This window comes from Salmo salar, chromosome 01, assembly GCF_965601325.2.
Source record: "Salmo salar chromosome 01, fSalSal1, whole genome shotgun sequence".
In the NCBI taxonomy this organism is placed as follows: domain Eukaryota; kingdom Metazoa; phylum Chordata; class Actinopteri; order Salmoniformes; family Salmonidae; genus Salmo; species Salmo salar.
The window spans coordinates 92,732,524-92,748,030 of record NC_138291.1 but is presented as its reverse complement, the minus strand read 5'-3'; the positions used below and the strand labels follow the sequence as shown (position 1 = coordinate 92,748,030).

General features: G+C 44.0%; 1 protein-coding gene across 2 annotated transcripts in view; it reads left to right on the top strand.

The window, feature by feature from the left end:
- Positions 1–15,507, top strand: part of LOC106610281 (beta-1,3-N-acetylglucosaminyltransferase radical fringe) — a 40,639-nt gene that overhangs the window by 19,994 nt on the left and 5,138 nt on the right. For both annotated transcript variants that reach the window (XM_014209559.3, XM_014209550.3), the window contains 3 exons: positions 10,753–10,801; positions 11,002–11,104; positions 15,252–15,405. In XM_014209559.3, the coding sequence (XP_014065034.1) occupies positions 10,753–10,801; positions 11,002–11,104; positions 15,252–15,405 (306 nt within the window). The remainder of the gene's footprint in view (positions 1–10,752; positions 10,802–11,001; positions 11,105–15,251; positions 15,406–15,507) is intronic.

The following is a 15,507-nucleotide window of genomic DNA, read 5'->3' as shown; positions in this document are numbered from 1 at the left end:
ATATGGACCCTGATGTACTACATGTGCGCTATATAGGGAATAGGGTACCATTTGAGTCAGAGAGAGAATGTGACTGTGGTTAATATCACCGTTCTGTTCTGAGCCTATAAAACAGATCAGCAGTGAGGCCCTACAACACAAAGAGCTCCAGTGTTCAGCTGCACATTAACAGGACCAAACACAGTGGCCCAATTTGCTCAGTAACTAACGTCACAGATGTTGGACCACCGTCTCTAACCAGCTCCTTTTGTGTTGACATAAAAAGGTTCTACCTCCCAGGATGCTCCAGCTGTGTGTCCCAAATGGCACCCTATTCCCTTTATAGTGCACTACTTTTGACCAGGGCCGTAGGGATGCCATTTGGGACAGCCCAGAAGATGACTGTTCAAAGACTGCATTGTGCTGAAGGCCCACTGTGTGTCTACTGTCTACTAACCACCTGCACAACTATTGACTAAAAGTCTTGTTGCCCAAGTGTGACAACCTACCTACCATTTTAACTGTTGGCTCAAACTGGTGTAGTTCTCATAGGCTTTAGGTCAACAAGGTTGAGCCACTCAACAGGCAATTTTAGGAGCATCTGTTAAGAGCAACAGCTGGGTTGTTCTACTAATTTGTAGATCATGTGGATCTGTCAGGCTCTTCAGTTGTTTTACTGTTTGGAAACCCAGATGGTTTGAAGAGTAGTGGGATCTATAGAGGGAGCTTTCAGTCAGTCTGGCTCATGCAGGGTTTATGGAGTAGTATGAAGTTGCTACAAGACACTGATCTAAGGTATGTTTTGTGTTTCTCCTCACTAATGGTTAAGGTTAGGATTTATGGTGGGTAAGCTGATCCTAGATCTGTGACTATGGGCAATATCTACCTAGAACGTTTAAAGGATGCCTGCTGGGTTTATTTGGGCCTGTTAAAACCCATTGAGAGCAGCCATTTCTCTACAGCCCCTATCTTGCTGAGTGAACACAATCTCAAGGCTAACCTTCTCTCTGTATAAGTGGGAGGGTTTCCCTGAAGAAATAAGAGAAATGGAACCACACTGAGTCACAGCTTTACTCTCTGGGTCTTTCAAATGTGGAAACTTTTTCTAGGAATCCTTCTACAGTGTTCATAATAAAGTTGGTGGAAAAGGACTTGAGAGAAGGATGAAAGTTACTGTAGAATGAAGGGATTGGAAGCTTTCACCTGCACGGTATAGCAACTTTGAAAGACGTGTGTGTGTGGGTGCGTGCATGTGAGTTGTTTCAACAGCCTGTCAGAGAATGTACAGTGCCTTCAGAAAGTATTCATAGCCCTTATTCCACATTTTATTACAGCCTGAATTCAGAATGGATTTAAAAATATATATATCACCCATCTCCACACAATACCCCATAATGATAGTTTTAAGAATTATTTCAATTTTATGTGGGAATATTCACTGTCTTCTTGCTAAGCAATGCCAGCGTAGATTTGGCCTTGTGTTTTAGGTTATTGTCTTGCTGAAGGTGACTTAATCTCCCACTGTCTGGTGGAAAGCAGACAACCAGGTTTTCCTCTAGGATTTTGCCTGTGCTTAGTTCCATTCTGTTTATTTTTTTAATCCTGAAAAACTCCCCAGTCCTTAACGATTACAAGCATACCCATAACATGATGCAGCCACCACTATGCTTGAAAATATGGAGAGTGGTACTCAGTAATGTGTTGTATTGGATTTGCCCCAAACATAACACCTTGTATTCAGGACAAAAAGTGAATTGCTTTGACACTTTTTTTTTTTTCAGTATTACTTTAGTGCCTTGTTGCAAACAGGATGCATCTTTTGGAATCATTGTATTCTGTGCAGGCTTTCTTCTGTTCACTCTGACAATTAGGTTAGAATTGTGGAGTAACTCCAATGTTGATCCATCTTCAGTTTTTTTTCCTATGACAGCCATTAAACTCTTTTACTGTTTTAAAGCCACCATTGTCCTAATGGTGAAATCCCTTTGTTTGCCTGGCATGGCCAGGCCTGGCTCGTGTGTGTGTGTGTGTGTGTGTGTGTGTGTGTGTGTGTGTGTGTGTGTGTGTGTGTGTGTGTGTGTGTGTGCCTGTGGTGTCCTGTGGTGTCCTGTGTAGTTTTCCACCAGTTCCGTCTCTCAGGGCACACAGGAAAAAGAGGGCATGCCTCTGAGCCGAGGCAGAGATGAGACAACTGAATTATAAAAGAAGGGGGGATGAGGGACAGGATGAAGGGAAGATGACTGAGAAGAGGGAGGGAGGGAAGAATAAATGACAGTAGGAAGGGGTAAGGGACAATAAGGAGAGAGAGGGAGGAGGAAAGGAAAGAGGAACCATGGTTCAGGCTAAAGGAGCGAGAGAGACATGCTTGAGGCTAGCAGGGTAAAGGAGAGAGAGACATGGTTGAGGCTAGCAGGGTAAAGGAGAGAGAGAGACATGGTTGAGGCTAGCAGGGTAAAGGAGAGAGAGAGAGATGGTTGAGGCTAGCAGGGTAAAGGAGAGAGAGAGATGGTTGAGGCTAGCAGGGTAAAGGAGAGAGAGAGACATGGTTGAGGCTAGCAGGGTAAAGGAGAGAGAGAGATGGTTGAGGCTAGCAGGGTAAAGGAGAGAGAGAGACATGGTTGAGGCTAGCAGGGTAAAGGAGAGAGAGAGAGATGGTTGAGGCTAGCAGGGTAAAGGAGAGAGAGAGAGATGGTTGAGGCTAGCAGGGTAAAGGAGAGAGAGAGACATGGTTGAGGCTAGCAGGGTAAAGGAGAGAGAGAGACATGGTTGAGGCTAGCAGGGTAAAGGAGAGAGAGAGAGATGGTTGAGGCTAGCAGGGTAAAGGAGAGAGAGAGAGATGGTTGAGGCTAGCAGGGTAAAGGAGAGAGAGAGACATGGTTGAGACTAGCAGGGTAAAGGAGAGAGAGAGACATGGTTGAGGCTAGCAGGGTAAAGGAGAGAGAGAGAGATGGTTGAGGCTAGCAGGGTAAAGGAGAGAGAGAGACATGGTTGAGACTAGCAGGGTAAAGGAGAGAGAGAGACATGGTTGAGGCTAGCAGGGTAAAGGAGAGAGAGAGAGATGGTTGAGGCTAGCAGGGTAAAGGAGAGAGAGAGAGACATGGTTGAGGCTAGCAGGGTAAAGGAGAGAGAGAGAGAGACATGGTTGAGGCTAGCAGGGTAAAGGAGAGAGAGAGAAAGGGGCCAGTGTTGTCTGACTTAGAATAGTCTGGGTATTGTTTGACCCATGAATCAGCAGGTCTAGGACATGGTTGTGCAAGCCACATTTCTCCTCTCTCCTCTCTCTCTCTAAAAGGTTGAAAAAGATAGCCATTTCAAGTGTTCTATTATCAGCTATGTACAGTGTTTTAGAAATGTGCAAATAGTTGTAGTACGAATTGTGGGGGAAGATAAACAGATAGATATTGGCGGTATTTACATTGTTGTTTGTGCTCCAGTAGTTGCCCTTTCCTCATTGCAACAGGCCACAAATCGTGCTGCTGTGATTGCACATTGTGGTATTTCACCAAACAGAAATGGGAATTTATCAGTGTTTGATTTGTTTTCAAATTCTTTGTGGATCTGTGGGAAATGTGTCTCTAATATGGTCATACATTTGGTAAGAGGTCAGGAAGTGCAGCTCAGTTTCCACCTCATTTTGTGGACAGTGTGCACATATCCTGTCTTCTCTTGAGAGCCAGGTCTGCCTACGGCGACCTTTCTCTATAGCAAGGCTATGCTCACTGAGTCTGTACATAGTCAAGGATTTCTTTAATTGTGTGTCAGTCACAGTGGTCAGGTATTCTGCCACTGTGTACTCTCTGTTTAGGACCAAATAGCATTCTAGTTTGCCCTGTTTTTTTAGTTGACCCTTTCCAGTTTGTCAAATAGTTGTCTTTTTGTTTTCTCATGATTTGGTTGGGTGTAATTATGTTGCTGTCCTGGGGCTCTGTGGGGTCTGTTTGTTTTTGTGAGCCCTAGAACTGAGCCCCAGAACCAGCTGGCTGAGGGGACTGTTCTCTAGGTTAATCTCTCTGTAGGTGATGGCTTTGTTATGGAACGTTTGGGAATTGCTTCCTTTTAGGTGGTTGTAGAATTTAACGAATATTTTCTGGATTTTGATAACAAGTGGGTATAGTCCTAATTCTGCGCTGCATGTATTTGGGGTTTTGCGTAGTACACAAAGTATATTTTTGTATATTCTGCATGCAGAGTCTCAATTGGGTGTTTGTCCTATTTTGTGAATTATTGGTTGGCGAGCGGACCCCAGACCTCACAACCATAAAGGACAATGGGTTCTATAACTGATTGAAGCAATTTTTTGCCAGTTCCTAATTGGGATGTCGAGTTTTATGTTCCTTGTGATGGCATAGAAGGCCCTTCTTGCCTTGTCTCTTAGATCGTTCACAGCCTTGTGGAAGTTACCTGTGGTGTTGAGGTAGGTATAATTCTTTGTGTGCTCTAGGGCAACGGTGTCTCTATCATTTGTATTTGTTATCCTGGCCACTGGACCTTTTTTGGAACACCATTATTTTTGTCTTACTGAGATTTGTCTGACATAATCTGTGCAGAAGATCTAGGTGCTGCTGTAGGCCCTCCTTGGTTGGGGACAGAAGCACTAGATCATCTGCAAACAGTAGACATGTGATTTCTGAGTCCAGTAGGGTGAGGCCAGATGCTGAAGACTGTTCTAGTGCCCTTGCCAATTCGTTGATATACACTGAGTGTACAAAACATGACATAGACTGAGCAGGTGAATCCAGGTGAAAGCTATGATTCCTTATTGAGGTCAGTGTAGATGAAGGGGAAGAGACAGGTTATTGAAGGATTTTTAAGCCTTGAGACAATTGAGACATGGATTGTGTATGTGTGCCATTTAGAGGGTGAATGGGCAAGACAAAATATTTAAGTGCCTTTGAATGGGGTATGGTAGTAGGTGGCAGGTGCACTGGTTTGAATGTGTCAAGAACTGCAATGCTGCTGGGTTTTTGACGCTCAACAGTTTCCTGTGTGTACCAAGAATGGTCCCCCACCCAAAAGACATCCAGCCAGCTTGACACAACTGTGGGAAGCATTGGAGTCATCATGGGCCAGCATCCCCGTGGAACGCTTTCAACACCTTGTAGTCCAAGCCCTGATGAATTGAGCCTGTTCTGAGGGAAAAAGGGAGTGCAACTCAATATTATGAAGGTGTTCCTAATGTTTTGTACACGCAGTGTATATGTTGAAGAGGGTGGGGCTCAAGCTGCGTCTCTGTCTCACCCCCTGTGTTTATTGCCATTTTAACTGCTCACTTGTTGTTTGTGTCAATTTGTATAGCAGAACCTCATGCCAAATGGAGTCAACTTATTTTTTTAATCAACAAAGCATGAGAAGTCTTTGCTTTTGTTTGTTAGTCAATAAGGGTGTGCAGGGTGTATACGTGCTCTGTCGTACAGTGTGAGGTTGGCCATGCGTTTGGATTGGAACAGTGAGGAGCCAATATGAGGAAGATGTGTTTTTTATAAGCAAACGTGAAGATAAACTGGCGACTGTACAAGTATTTACAACAGGACAGGACAAAATACAAACTCTCCAACCCAAAAAGGTCTGTGGTGTTGATGGTAAACTCAATTAAATAGGAAAATATACAAACCACAAATTCCAAACAAAGTTGAGACAAATTTGATCCCAATAGTGACAGTGCTGTTGATACAGATTCCAATCTCGGAATAATCCTTTGCAGTATCATCAACAGCAGACTCCAACATTTCCTCATTTGGGTGACCAGACCTTGGTTCAAATATTGGGGAAGATGCCAGAGCTGAGGATAATGTTGAAGAGTTTAAGAATAGCCAATTTGAATTTGTGGTCTCTATATTTTCTCATTTTGTTTAGGTTACCATCAACACCACAGGACTTTTGGGGTTGGAGGGTTTGTATTTTATCCTGTAGCTCATTCAATGCAATTAGAGAATCCAGTTTGTTTTCGTAGTCTTTAATTACTGATTCTAAGTTTAGTAAATTATCATTTATATGCTTTTGTTCTTGGTTCTTTGTTATGTGGCTGAAAGGGTTGGAGAAGGGGTTTATCCGTACATCTCCATTTTGGATAGGTACAGTGGGGGGGAAAAGTATTTGATCCCTTGCTGATTTTGTACGTTTGCCCACATACAAAGAAATGATCAGTCTATCATTTTAATGGTAGGTTTATTTGAACAGTGAGAGACAGAATAACAACTAAAAAATCCAGAAAAACACATGTCAAAAATGTTATAAAATGATTTGCATTTTAATGAGGGAAATAAGTATTTGACCCCTCTGCAAAACATGACTTAGTACTTGGTGGCAAAACCCTTGTTGGCAATCACAGAGGTCAGACGTTTCTTGTAGTTGGCCACCAGGTTTGCACACATCTCAGGAGGGATTTTGTCCCACTCCTCTTTGCAGATCTTCTCCAAGTCATTAAGGTTTCGAGGCTGACGTTTGGCAACTCGAACCTTCAGCTCCCTCCACAGATTTTCTATGGGATTAAGGTCTGGAGACTGGCTAGGCCACTCCAGGACCTTAATGTGCTTCTTCTTGAGCCACTCCTTTGTTGCCTTGGCCGTGTGTTTTGGGTCATTGTCATGCTGGAATACCCATCCACGACCCATTTTCAATGCCCTGGCTGAGGGAAGGAGGTTCTCACCCAAGATTTGACGGTACATGGCCCCGTCCATCGTCCCTTTGATGGGGTGAAGTTGTCCTGACCCCTTAGCAGAAAAACACCCCCAAAGCATAATGTTTCCACCTCCATGTTTGACGGTGGGGGTGGCGGGGCATAAGCAGCATTCCTCCTCTTACAAACACGGTGAGTTGAGTTGATGCCAAAGAGCTCCATTTTGGTCTCATCTGACCACAACACTTTCACCAGTTGTCCTCTGAATCATTCAGATGTTCATTGGCAAACTTCAGAAGGGCATGTATATGTATTCTTGAGCAGGGGGACCTTGCGGGCGCTGCAGGATTTCAGTCCTTCACGGCGTAGTGTGTTAGCAATTGTTTTCTTGGTGACTATGGTCCCAGCTGCCTTGAGATCATTGACAAGATCCTGCTGTGTAGTTCTGGGCTGATTCCTCACCGTTCTCATAATCATTGGAACCCCACGAGGTGAGATCTTGCATGGAGCCCCAGGCCGAGGGATGTTGACAGTTCTTTTGTGTTTCTTCCATTTGTGAATAATCGCACCAAATGTTGTCACCTTATCACCAAGCTGCTTGGCGATGGTCTTGTAGCCCATTCCAGCCTTGTGTAGGTCTACAATCTTGTCCTGACATCCTTGGAGAGCTCTTTGGTCTTGGCCATGGTTGAGAGTTTGGAATCTGATTGATTGATTGCTTCTGTGGACAGGTGTCTTTTTTTACAGGTAACAAGCTGCGGTTAGGAGCACTCCCTTTAAGAGTGTGCTCCTAATCTCAGCTCATTACCTGTATAAAAGACACCTGGGAGCCAGAAATCTTTCTGATTGACAGGGGGTCAAATAGTTATTTCCCTCATTAAAATGCTAATCAATTTATAACACTTTTGACATGCGTTTTTCTGGATATTTTTGTTGTTATTCTGTCTCTCACTGTTCAAGTAAACCTACCATTAAAATTATAGACTGATCATTTCTTTATCAGTGGGCAAACGTACAAAATCAGCAGGGGATCAAATACTTTTTTCCCCTCACTGTAGCTCTTCGTAGTTTTTTTTCTTCAGTCACATTGAGCTGTTATCTGTCATGTTGTTCCTTGTTCTTTCTTAGTGTATTTCTGGCCTGTTCTAGTGCTTCACCATAGTGAAGGACTAAGCTATGTTTTTCTGGGTAGTTGGTTGGATAGTTTTCAAAATGTTTTGTTTGAAGCATTCTTCAGCAAACCATTTTTAATTGTTGTTAGTTTTCTTAGGTTTTCTGCTTGAATATTTAAATGTGATATGTTAGCTGATAGGTCAAATATACTGTTCAGGCTTCCTACTGCTAAGTTTACTCCTTCACTATAGCAGGGAAACATTTTGTCCAGGAAGTTGTCTAGGAGGGATTGGATTTGTTGTTGGCCAATAGTTTTTCGGTAGGTTGTGATTTTGCTGTGGTCTGATAGGTGTCAGTTGGCTGACCTTGAACGCTCTGAGACTCTGGGTTGAGGTCAGTGATAAAGTAGTCTCCAGCACTACTGCCAAAAGATGAGCTATAGTCTGGTGTACCTACTGTATGAGTCCTATTGAAGCCTACCATTGACTATGTGCAGACCCAGCGTGCGACAGCTGCTGGAATTGTGACCCTCATTTTAGCATCGTATGAAATTACAGTAGGCTACCGGTAGCCTGTATCAATTACGCTTTTCAGACATAATGGAATGTGGCCCCTTGAAAGCGCTATGGCATGTTTGTCTGTCTGTCTGTTAGGGTAGGCTACACTACTTTTTTTTTTAAATGCCGACACAAAACCTTCTCTCGTAATATTAACTGACATTTTACTTGCCTGTAAAGAACTTCTGAAGCAGGACTTAAGTCCATCACTAGGCAACCAGAACAGTCAATCAAAATATCTTGAGCTGACCACTCTCTCCTAAAAAAACAGGCAGGGCAATTCAAGCATAACCAATATGCAGTGATAATGGGCCTATAGCCTACTGCACAAACCTCATTGCTACAGAACTTTTTTTAATTGGTTAATGTTGCATAGGCTTATGTTTTTTTAAGTCATGTAAAAAGAAATCTGAGTGGTTGATCTCGGCTTGCATGTTTTGGCTCTCCTCTTGGGGCTGCTCGTCTGCGGGGCTGTTTGAGGAGCGGGTGTGATCCGACTCGCTCGGGATGGTGGGTTCGTCACCACAATTGAGCTTCTCCTGCTGTTCTCTCTCTTTGATCCTGTGAAAGTCCTGCTGAAACGGTTTGAGGTTTCCCTGCACCATAACTGTTCCAGACTTGTACAGGTTGAAACAGGCTGTCTCGGTGTCCTCAATGTCCAGTATTCTGAGTTCCACCCTGAATTAATACCCTCTCTCTTGACAGAGGGGTAGTGTGCTCTTATGGCCCTGTGCCGTGCCAGGGACTGGTCGGTGTGGAAGATGAGGTTGTTTAGCAAATAGTGTCTCTGGATATTCCTTGTGGAGCTTCTATTTGTACTTTTTACATGCAGGATAATTTTTAAATTCTGGCGTGAACTGTACTTTGATGGCCTCTGCGTAGGGATGTGGCCTCTGCGTAGGGATGTGGCCTCTGCGTAGGGATGTGGCCTCTGCGTAGGGATGTGGCCTCTGCGTAGGGATGTGGCCTCTGCGTAGGGATGTGGCCTCTGCGTAGGGATGTGGCCTCTGCGTAGGGATGTGGCCTCTGCGTAGGGATGTGGCCTCTGCGTAGGGATGTGGCCTCTGCGTAGGGATGTGGCCTCTGCGTAGGGATGTGGCCTCTGCGTAGTGGTGTGGCCTCTGCGTAGGGGTGTGAGGCCTGTTCATTTGGGTTGAGGAGGCTGTGGTGCTCTGCTGCCATTGTTGTATTTAAGGGCATTAGCAACTCTCACTTCACACCTCCGTTAAATTGAAATTGCTGCCGGGACGTCTGTCCTGTCCCAACTAAGCATTTGAGCCTTCATATAGTAAAATACCGTATCTTCTAGTAAAATCTCTAGAGATGATTGTAATATTGTTCAATTAATTATTGGCCTGGGAAGTAGCTACAGATTGGAAATCTACTCAATCAGTTGTAGGTTGGGTGGTATTTAGGTTTTTGCTGTGCTTTTTCTGCTGGTTGCTGGTTAGTCCTTAGCAGTCTTTATCTGCTGGTTGTTGTGTTGCTGGGTAGTCCTTGGCAGGCTTTATCCCCTGGTTGTTGTGTTGCTGGGTAGTCCTTGGCAGTCTTTATCTCCTGGTTGTTGTGTTGCTGGGTAGTCCTTGGCAGTCTTTACCTGCTGGTTGCTGGGTAGTCCTTGGCAGTCTTTACCTGCTGGTTGCTGGGTAGTCCTTGGCAGTCTTTATCTGCTGGTTGTTGTGTTGCTGGGTAGTCCTTGGCAGTCTTTACCTGCTGGTTGCTGGGTAGTCCTTGGCAGTCTTTACCTGCTGGTTGCTGGGTAGTCCTTGGCAGTCTTTACCTGCTGGTTGCTGGGTAGTCCTTGGCAGTCTTTACCTGCTGGTTGCTGGGTAGTCCTTGGCAGTCTTTATCTGCTGGTTGTTGTGTTGCTGGGTAGTCCTTGGCAGTCTTTATCTGCTGGTTGTTGTGTTGCTGGGTAGTCCTTGGCAGTCTTTATCTGCTGGTTGTTGTGTTGCTGGGTAGTCCTTGGCAGTCTTTATCTGCTGGTTGTTGTGTTGCTGGGTAGTCCTTGGCAGGCTTTATCCCCTGGTTGTTGTGTTGCTGGGTAGTCCTTAGCAGTCTTTGCCTGCTGGTTGTTGTGTTGCTGGGTAGTCCTTAGCAGTCTTTGCCTGCTGGTTGTTGTGTTGCTGGGTAGTCCTTAGCAGTCTTTGCCTGCTGGTTGTTGTGTTGCTAGGTAGTCCTTGGCAGTCTTTAGCAGTAAGAATCCTTTCCAGGTGTTTCTGCCCAAATTCAAGGTTGTACGTTTGAGTTCCGTTACCACCACCACCTCTCTCTCTCTCTCTCTCTCTCTCTGTGTGTGTTTGTGTCCTCAAGACCTTTATATTGAGTTCCTTTAACACCATCTCTCTTTCTCTGTGTTTGTGTCCTCAAGACCTTTATATTGAGTTCCTTTAACACCATCTCTCTTTCTCTGTGTTTGTGTCCTCAAGACCTTTATATTGAGTTCCTTTAACACCATCTCTCTTTCTCTGTGTTTGTGTCCTCAAGACCTTTATATTCACAGATGGGGAGGATCAGGAGCTGAGGAGGAGAGCAGGTAAGACGATACACTCTTCCAAAGGTGGACAATGGAAGTACAAATAGGAGAGCAATTATTGTGTCACTGTACCTTTGTGATTGATGTTCTTAGAGAGGCTCATAATATGTTATCAGGGATATGTGTATTTGATACTCCGTTATAACTGTCTCAGTAGTAAGATAAGTAGGCTCAACACCATTTCTTATTCTCTCTGTCAGGGGCTAACGTCATCAACACTAACTGTTCAGCAGCACACACACGGCAGGCGCTGTGCTGTAAGATGTCTGTGGAATACGACAAGTTCATCGAGTCACAGAGGAAGTGAGTGTTCAGTCACACTTTACCTTACTGCCTGTGTAACCGGTGGGATTTGAACCCAGGTCTCTCACGGGAGAAACCCACGTCTTGACCATAACACCAAGAGGAAATTCCCTTTTGGGCTGACACTGATTTTGATCTCGCAGGCGAGTCTACCTCATTACGTGACCATGAGTAGCCATGCCTGCTACACCTGTTATTCCCCATCACATGCTAACAACTTAACTATAGATTAAGTCATTCATTATAATTGGCCAATAAGAAGCCAATTCAGAAGAAGTTCATTTTTACTCCTGCCTTGATCAGAGACCTGAAGAAGTCCCACTTGCTTTGTGTTTAAAGCCCAGTGCAGTCAGAACATGATTTTCCGGTGTTTTATATTTATTGTATTTCCATACATAATGATGAGCTGTTTGAAAAGACCACCTGAAGTTTCAGCTTGTTTTGGAGGGATGGAGTTTTGGCCTGACTGGTGACATTCCAGGCAGTAAATTAGTTAATAGACCAATAAAAAGTGTTCTAAAGCTCTCTGCCAATTTATTTATTTAACCTTTATTTATCTAGGCAAGTCAGATAAATAAATTCTTATTTACAATGACGGCCTAGGAACAGTGGGTTAACTGCCTTGTTCAGAGGCAGAACGACAGATTCTTACCTTGTCAGCTCGGGGATTCGATCTTGCAACCTTTCAGTTGCTGGCCCAACGCTCTAACCACTAGGCTACCTGCCACCAATAACAGCTTGTTTTCAGTTTTCCTCTCCCCACTCTGACCGATTCTAGACAGCCCTAGCAACATTCTTGCTTGAGAAATGTCTCCTTGGTAAGAAGCTATTCTTGTTTCCTTTTGAAGATTTTAATTGAAAACAATCACAGTAAGGTACTTAATTGTTACCCAGAAATGATTTCATATTGGGAAACGGCTGCATTGGGCCTTTAATCCTGCTGCCTTTGTGAAGAGTACTGAGCCCCCCTAGTTTCAGGAGACTGCCTGTCTAATGTAAAGAAATACGTCTCTTTCTTTAATGCTGAGAAAAGGCCTATTTTGAGTTTTGACACATCTACTCATTCCCGTGGTCCCGTGTGGCTCAGTTGGTAGAATATGGTGTTTGCAACGCCAGGGTTGTGGGTTCGATTCCCACAGGGGACCAGTACGGAGAAAAAAATGTATGATATGTATGAAATGTATGCATTCACTACTGTAAGTCGCTCTGGATAAGAGCGTCTGCTAAATGACTAAAATGTAATTCCAGGGTTTTTCTTTATTTTTACTATTTTCTACATTGTAGAATAATAGTGAAGACATCAGAACTATGAAATAACACATGGAATCATGTAGTAACTAAAAAAGTGTTAAGCAAATCAAAATATATTTCTTCAAAGTAGCCACCCTTTGCCTTGATGACAGCTTTGCCCACTCTTGGCATTCTCTCAACCAGCTTTGAGGTAGTCACCTGGAATGCATTTCAATTAACAGGTGTGCCTTGATAAAAGTTAATTTGTGGATTTTCTTTACTTCTTAATGCGTTTGAGCCAATCAGTTGTGTTGTGACGAGGTAGGGTTGGAATACAGAAGATAGCCCTATTTGGTAAAATACCAAGTCCATATTATGGCAAGAACAGCTCAAATAAGCAAAGAGAAATTACAGTCCATCATTACTTTAAGACATGAAGGTCAGTCAATCTGCAAAATGTTAACAAATTTGAAAGTTTCTTCAAGTGCAATCACAAAAACCATCAAGCGCTATAATGAAACTGGCTCTCATGAGGACTGCCACAGGAAAGGAAGACCCAGACTTACCTCTGCTGCAGAGGATAAGATCATTAGAGTTACCAGCCTCAGAAATTGCAGCCCAAATAAATGCTTCACAGAGTTCAAGTAACAAGACACATCTCCACACCAACTGTTCAGAGAGTGCGTGAATCAGGCCTTCATGGTTGAATTGCTGCAAAGAAACCACTACTAAAGGACACCAATAATCAGAAGAGACTTACTTGGGTCAAGAAACATGAGCAATGGACATTAGCCGGTGGAAATCTGTCCTTTGGTCTGATGAGTCCAAATGTGAGATTTTTGGTTCCAACCGCCGTGTCATTGTGAGACGCAGAGTAGGTGAACGGATGATCTCCACATGTGTGGTTCCCATCGTGAAGCATGGAGGAGGTGGTGTGATGTTGTGGGGGTGCTTTGCTGGTGACACTGTCTGTGATATATTAAGAATTCAAAACACACTTAACCAGCATGGCTACCACAGCATTCTGCAGCGACACACCATCACATCTGGTTTGTGCTTAGTGGGACTATAATTAGTTTTTCATCAGGACAATGACACAACACACCTTCAGGCTGTAAAGGGCTATTTGACCAAGAAGGAGAGTGATGGAGCACTGCATCAGATGACCTGGCCTCCACAATAACCTGACCTCAACCCAATTGAAATGGTTTGGGATGAGTTGGACCGCAGAGTGAAGGAAAAGCAGCCAAGTGCTCAGCATATGAAATCAAATGTGGGAACTCCAAGACTGTTGGAAAAGCATTCCAGGTAAAGCTGGTTGAGAGAATGCCGAGAGTGTCCAACGCTGTCATCAAGGCAAAGGGTGGCTGGCTACTTTGAAGAATCTCAAATATAAAATATATTTTGATTTGTTTAACACTTTTTTGGTTACTACATGATTTAATTTATGTTATTTAATAGGGTTTGTCTTCACTATTATTCTACACTGTACAAAATAGTAAAAATAAAGAAAAACCCTTAAATTAGTAGGTGTGTCCAAACCTTTGACCAGTACTGTATATAGAAAAGTATTTGGCCACCCCTTCAAATTAGTGGATTCGGATATTTCAGCCATATCCGTTGCTGACAGGTGTATAAAATAGAGCACACAGCCATGCAATCTCCATTGACAAACATTGGCAGTAGAATGGCCGTACTGAAGAGCTCAGTGATTTTCAACATGGCACCGTCATAGGATGCCACCTTTCTAACAAGTCAGTTCGTCAAATTTCTGCCCTGCTAGAGCTGCCCCAGTCAACTATAAGTGCTGTTATTGTGAAGTGGAAACATCTAGGAGCAACAATGGCTCAGCCGCAAAGTGGTAGGCCACAGAAGCTTACAGAACAGGACCGCTGACTGCTGTAGTGCTTAGCGCATACAATTAGTCTGTCCTCGGTTGCAACACTCTACTGAGTTCCAAACTGCTTCTGGAAGCAGCGTCAGCACAAGAATTGTTTGTTGGCAGCTTCGTGAAATGGGTTTCCATGGCTGAGCAGCTGCACACAAGCCTAACTAAGTTCACCATGCGTCGGCTGGAGTGGTGTAAAGCTTGACGCCATTGGACTCTGGAGCAGTGGAAACTGGGTTTGGCGGATGACAGGAGAACACTACCTGCCCCAATGCATATTGCCAACTGTAGAGTTTGGTGGAGGAGGAATAATGGTCTGGGGCTGATTTTCAAGGTTCGGGCTAGGCCCCTTAGTTCCAGTGAAGGGAAATGTTAACGCTATAGCATACAATGACATTCTAGGCCATTCTGTGCTTCCAACTTTGTGACAACAGTTTGGGGAAGGCCCTTTCCTGTTTCAGCATGATAATGCCTCCGCACACAAAGCGAGGTCCATACAAATAGGTGTGGAAGAACTTTACTGGCCTGCACAGAGCCCTGACCTCAACCCCGTCAAACACCTTTAGGATGAATTGTAACACTGACTGTGCGCCAGGCCTAATCGCCCAACATCAGTGCTCTAATGCACTTTTGGCTGAAATTGAAGTCCCCGCAGCAATGTTTTAAAATCTAATGGAAAGCCTTCCCAGAAGAGTGGAGGCTGTTATAGAAGCAAAGGGGGGACTAACCATATTAATGGCCATGATTTTGCAATGAGATGTTCGACAAACAGGTGTCCACATACTTTTGGTCATGTAGTGTATATCTTAGATTCTCTGTGTGGTTGGTTAAGGAGGCCAACAGATGAATAGGACTATATGTCTCCACATCCCTCTGCCAATCATAGGCATTATTTGAAAACATGGACACATTTGTTCCAGTCCCATGTCCTGTACTTGTTACTTGATGAACACCATCACTGTGTCAGTAACACTTTATAACTTTATAATAACTGTTTATGTAATGGCTTGCATCTACCCCCCCCCCCAGGTGGTTCTGCCATATGGATGATGATAACTATGTGATTGTACCCAGTCTGCTGAAGCTGCTGTCCTCCTACCATCACACGCAGGATGTTTACCTGGGCAGGCCCAGCCTCGACCACCCCATAGAGGCCGCAGAGAGGGTCAAGAGTGACGGATCTGTGAGTACATCCAGTGTCAGTCCGTTTGTCTCTTTCTCCATTCCTTCCATCTGTCGTTCTGTCTATACCTCCCTTCCTGTCTCTCTCTAACCCTCTCATTCT